The 4,083-nt window shown below is 46.1% G+C and overlaps 1 protein-coding gene across 1 annotated transcript in view; it reads right to left on the bottom strand.

Annotated features, from left to right (window-relative positions):
- Positions 1-4,083, bottom strand: part of Oat (ornithine aminotransferase) — a 25,869-nt gene that overhangs the window by 5,643 nt on the left and 16,143 nt on the right. The window contains exons 7-9 of the mRNA XM_013021891.1: positions 3,663-3,791; positions 2,834-2,947; positions 1,881-2,147 (exon numbers count right to left, since the gene is read on the bottom strand). Of these exons, the coding sequence (XP_012877345.1) occupies positions 1,881-2,147; positions 2,834-2,947; positions 3,663-3,791 (510 nt within the window). The remainder of the gene's footprint in view (positions 1-1,880; positions 2,148-2,833; positions 2,948-3,662; positions 3,792-4,083) is intronic.

Below are 4,083 nucleotides of genomic sequence, written 5' to 3'. Positions count from 1 at the left end.
GGGTTCGATTCCTCAGCACCACATAAGCAAAAAGAAAAAAGCTGGAAGTGGCGCTGTGGCTCAAGTGGTAGAGTGCTAGCCTTGAGCTGAAGAGCTGAGTGAGGGACAGCGCCCAGGCCCAGAGTTCAGGCCCCACAACCGGACCCAAAAAAAAAAAAAAAAGTTAAGTTACTCCTGATTTTCTTGTACACACAGAACTAGATAGATGTGTGTCTTTGTTGTTTTTTGGTTTTGGTTTTGTCAGTCATGAGGCTTGAACTCTGGGCCTGGGCGCTGGCTCCTGAGATTTTTTTCATGCAATGCTAGTGCTCTACCACTTGGGGCCACAGCACCACTTCTAGTCTTCTGGTGGTTAATTGGAGATAAGTCTCATGGACATTCCTGCCTGGGTTGGCTTTGAACCATGATCCTCAGATCTCAGCCTCTCAAAAGTAGCGAGGATTGTAGGTGTGAGCTACCAGCACCCAGATTTCTTTTCTTCATGCTAGTACCAGAGCTTGAACACAGAGTCTTACGTTCTTACTTGTTTTTTTCACTCAAGACGTGCTCTACCACTAGAGCTATGCCTCCTCTTCTGGCTTTTTGCTGGTTAATTAGAGATAACAGTCTCTAGGAAGCCAGGTGCTGGTGGCTCATGCTTGTTATCCTAGCTACTCAAGGAGGCTGAAATCTGAGGATCACGGTTCAAAGCCAGTGCAGGCAGTAAAGTCCATAAGACTCATCGCCAATTAACTACCAGGAAACTAGAAGTGGTGCTGTGGCTCAAAGTGGTAGAGTGCTCACCTTGAGTGAAAAAACTCAGGGACAGCGGCCAGGTCTTGAGTTCAAGCCCCATGATGGACCAAAAAAAAGTGTCTAGAATGTGTCTGTGCAGGTGGGTTTGAACTGTGATCCTCACATCTCAGACTCCTGAGTAGCCACAGTAACAGGCATGAGCCACGAGTGTCCAACTTTTCTTGGCTTTTCATAAAAGAAAAATCAAGCACAAAATGGGCTAAGGCTGCCGTGTTCCAGATTGAGTGTCCCTTATCTGAAGCGCTTGGGACTTGTTTGGTTGTGCTTATTTGTCTCCTATATAGATATAAGGAGATGTGGTGCCTTCGAAAGCATCCATCTGGAAACAGGAAATTCATGACTATTCCTTTTTTACCTACACAGAGCCTGAAGGTAATTTTGCACAGTATTTTATTTGACTATAACTATTTGCATTAAGTATGGTGTTTTCTGCCTGTGGTGTCATGATAGTGACCAAAGTTTCAGATCTGGAGTATTACAGATTTTCTACTTAGGGACAGCTAACTATAATTACACAAGGAACTAATGCATAGGAACTTGGGAATACTCCAGAGAATGAATAATACCCAAATCAGTGATCAGTACACATCCCACGAGTAGCTGTGTCTCTGGGCATGACAGCCGGACTCTGAGAGTTCACAGGGATGGCTCCCAGCTCTGCCGCACGGCAGAAATCACTTTCAAACCAGAACCTCAGGGGTAAGGCCAGGCTCTTTACTTTTTCAAAAGCTCCCTGGGTGATTCTGAAGTGTAGCCAGTGCTGACTCACTGCTTTCCAAGGAAGGGTTAGCCTAAGAACCCGCAAGGAGCCCTCGGGGGTGATAGATAATGCGTGGAAACTCCAAACCTGGTATCAAGTGTGATGCCACCATTGCTCCCATTACCACCAGCGCCTCCTACTATTTGCTTCCACAGCCTTTCAGGTACAAGGCACTCAAATGAGGAAGAATGGCCCAGAGGACTCCCCAATCCTAAGTAACAGGAAGTATCTCCAAGGCCTGCCTGCCTATCAATTGTCTCAGAAGAATATTAGTTAAATGTGCCTTCGTGTGGGAAAGAGCTATGAATACTGTTAAGTTGGATACTCTGCCCGAAAGACTTGACCCACAGGCCCACAGCCTCGTGGATGGCGACAGAGGACCAGAGCGCCCCTCTCCCCACTGCACTCCTTCAACACTAGCCTGGACTAACCAGCATCTCCGCCTACCTTTGGTGTCTCTGATAACAATGGCGTTCAACAACCCCTTTCCTCGCACAGTGGCTACGACATCCGAGGGAAGCTTCTGGAGCTCACTTCTCAACAGAGTCCCCATTTTTTCTGCATTTGCTGCGAGGTTTTCTTCTTCTAAAACCTACATGAAAACAAACATTACATAAATGCTAAGGGGTTTGAATTGTTCCTTGGAGGGCCTATACACACAGGAAATGTATGATGACACCAATAGCCATGGGAACTTAACTCCATGATAACACTAAGCTATTCCTCCAGCCCTTTAAGTCCTTTGAAGGCCTGCTGCAGAGCCAGAGAGGCTTAGTAGGAGGTCACAGTGTGTGAGAGCAACCAGGGCCAGCTAGGGCCCCAGGGTCCTAAAACCTCGAAGGAAACGCACATCTGCTAGGAAGGCAACCAGTAAACTTTTTTAGATTGCCTTGCTACTCCACTCTTTCCTCTGAACATCATGTTCTTTAATAACTGGCATTTTTAATGTATTTTTTTGTGTACCAGTACGGGGGCTTGAACTAGGGGCCTCATAAGCTCTCCAGGCCGGCGCTCTACCACACAAGCCACAACTCCACTTCTGGCTTTGTGCTGGCTAACTGGAGGTAAAAGTCTCTGGGAGTTGTATCCTCAGGCTGGCTTCAAACCTTGGTCCTCAGAACTCAGCTTCCTAAATATGGAGGATTACAGGCACGAGTGAGCCATCAGTGCTCAGCAACACTTGACATTTTTTCTAAATTTCTCCTTACACCACGGACCAAAGTGAGAACTTGTTCACCAGCACTTAAAGGCGCTCCTGTCAGCCACAGCAGTTTTTACCTCAAGGGCTGCAATGGCCACCCGGCAGCCCAGCGGGTTCCCACCGTAGGTGGAGCCGTGCTCCCCTGGTTTAATGGTCAGCATGATCTCATCATCACACAGCACGGCAGACACCTGCAAGACAGCCAGTTCCCCGCTCATTGCTCAGAGCAGCAACACACATGCTTACATGCAGTGGACAATACATTCCCATCAAAAACTTCAACAAGCACAAGTTTACATCTGTCCCCCAGAGTGATAACCTGAGACATACAGAACAGTTTTGAAACTTACGGAAAAAAGCTGTTTTGCAATGACAGACTTCACAGCACCAAGGTAAACTTGGTCTAACTGTTCAGTAAACTAAGTTGTGCATTCACCTCAGCAAGAGGGTCTAGCTCAGCAGAAATGACCTGGAAGTGGCCTTCCAACCAGTGCCAGTTAGGGCTCTGGATAGCAAGGCCAAGAAAAGAGCAATAACACTTCTCTAAGCTCCTCGGTCAAACAAGAAGCAGAGCCATGGCTCTGAGCACTGAATAAAAGGAGAGGTAGAAGAAACTTTGAAGACATCAAGCCAAACACCACACACCTCATTCTCAGTCAACATTAACTATGTAGGTCACACAATGAAACCCTAAAATATTCTTAGTGTGGGCATTTGGTGGCCTATAACCCACTTGGTAAAAGCAAACCACTCAAAAGGCATTAGTGTCACCATCAGTGGGTATAAAGACTTATTTATTTTCTGTTATTCCCTCCCCTAGTTCTAGCCACTGCTGATATAAAAGTATTTTAGATAGATATTTCAAGAGAAGAAAGGAAGGAAAGACAGAGTAGACACAAGACTTACAGGGTATAACCCGCCAGAGAGCGCCTTCCCGAGAAGAACTATGTCAGGTCTGACATTTTCATGATCAACAGCCAGCCACCTCCCAGTTCTGGACAATCCCGTCTGTACTTCATCAGCAATGAACAAGGCCTGTTGGGAAGTAACACAGCAACATTACTTGTCATTTGTTTCTATGGGGACCACGACTTCACTTCCTTCTTCCCACAGATGTGGAATTCTGACATGGCCTCCAATCTATGAAAATGTTTTAACTAACCACACTAAAGCTACCAGCACAACTATGTTTATTGCAGCATTATTTACCATAGCTAAGATATGGAATCAACCCAGATGCCCCTCAGTAGATGAATGGATCAAGAAAATGTGGTATATATACACAATGGAATTCTATGCCTCCATCAGAAAGAATGACATTGCCCCA

The sequence above is a fragment of the Dipodomys ordii genome, unplaced genomic scaffold (genome assembly GCF_000151885.1).
Source record: "Dipodomys ordii isolate 6190 unplaced genomic scaffold, Dord_2.0 Scaffold58, whole genome shotgun sequence".
NCBI lineage: Eukaryota > Metazoa > Chordata > Mammalia > Rodentia > Heteromyidae > Dipodomys > Dipodomys ordii.
This window is presented reverse-complemented; position numbering and strand designations above follow the sequence as displayed.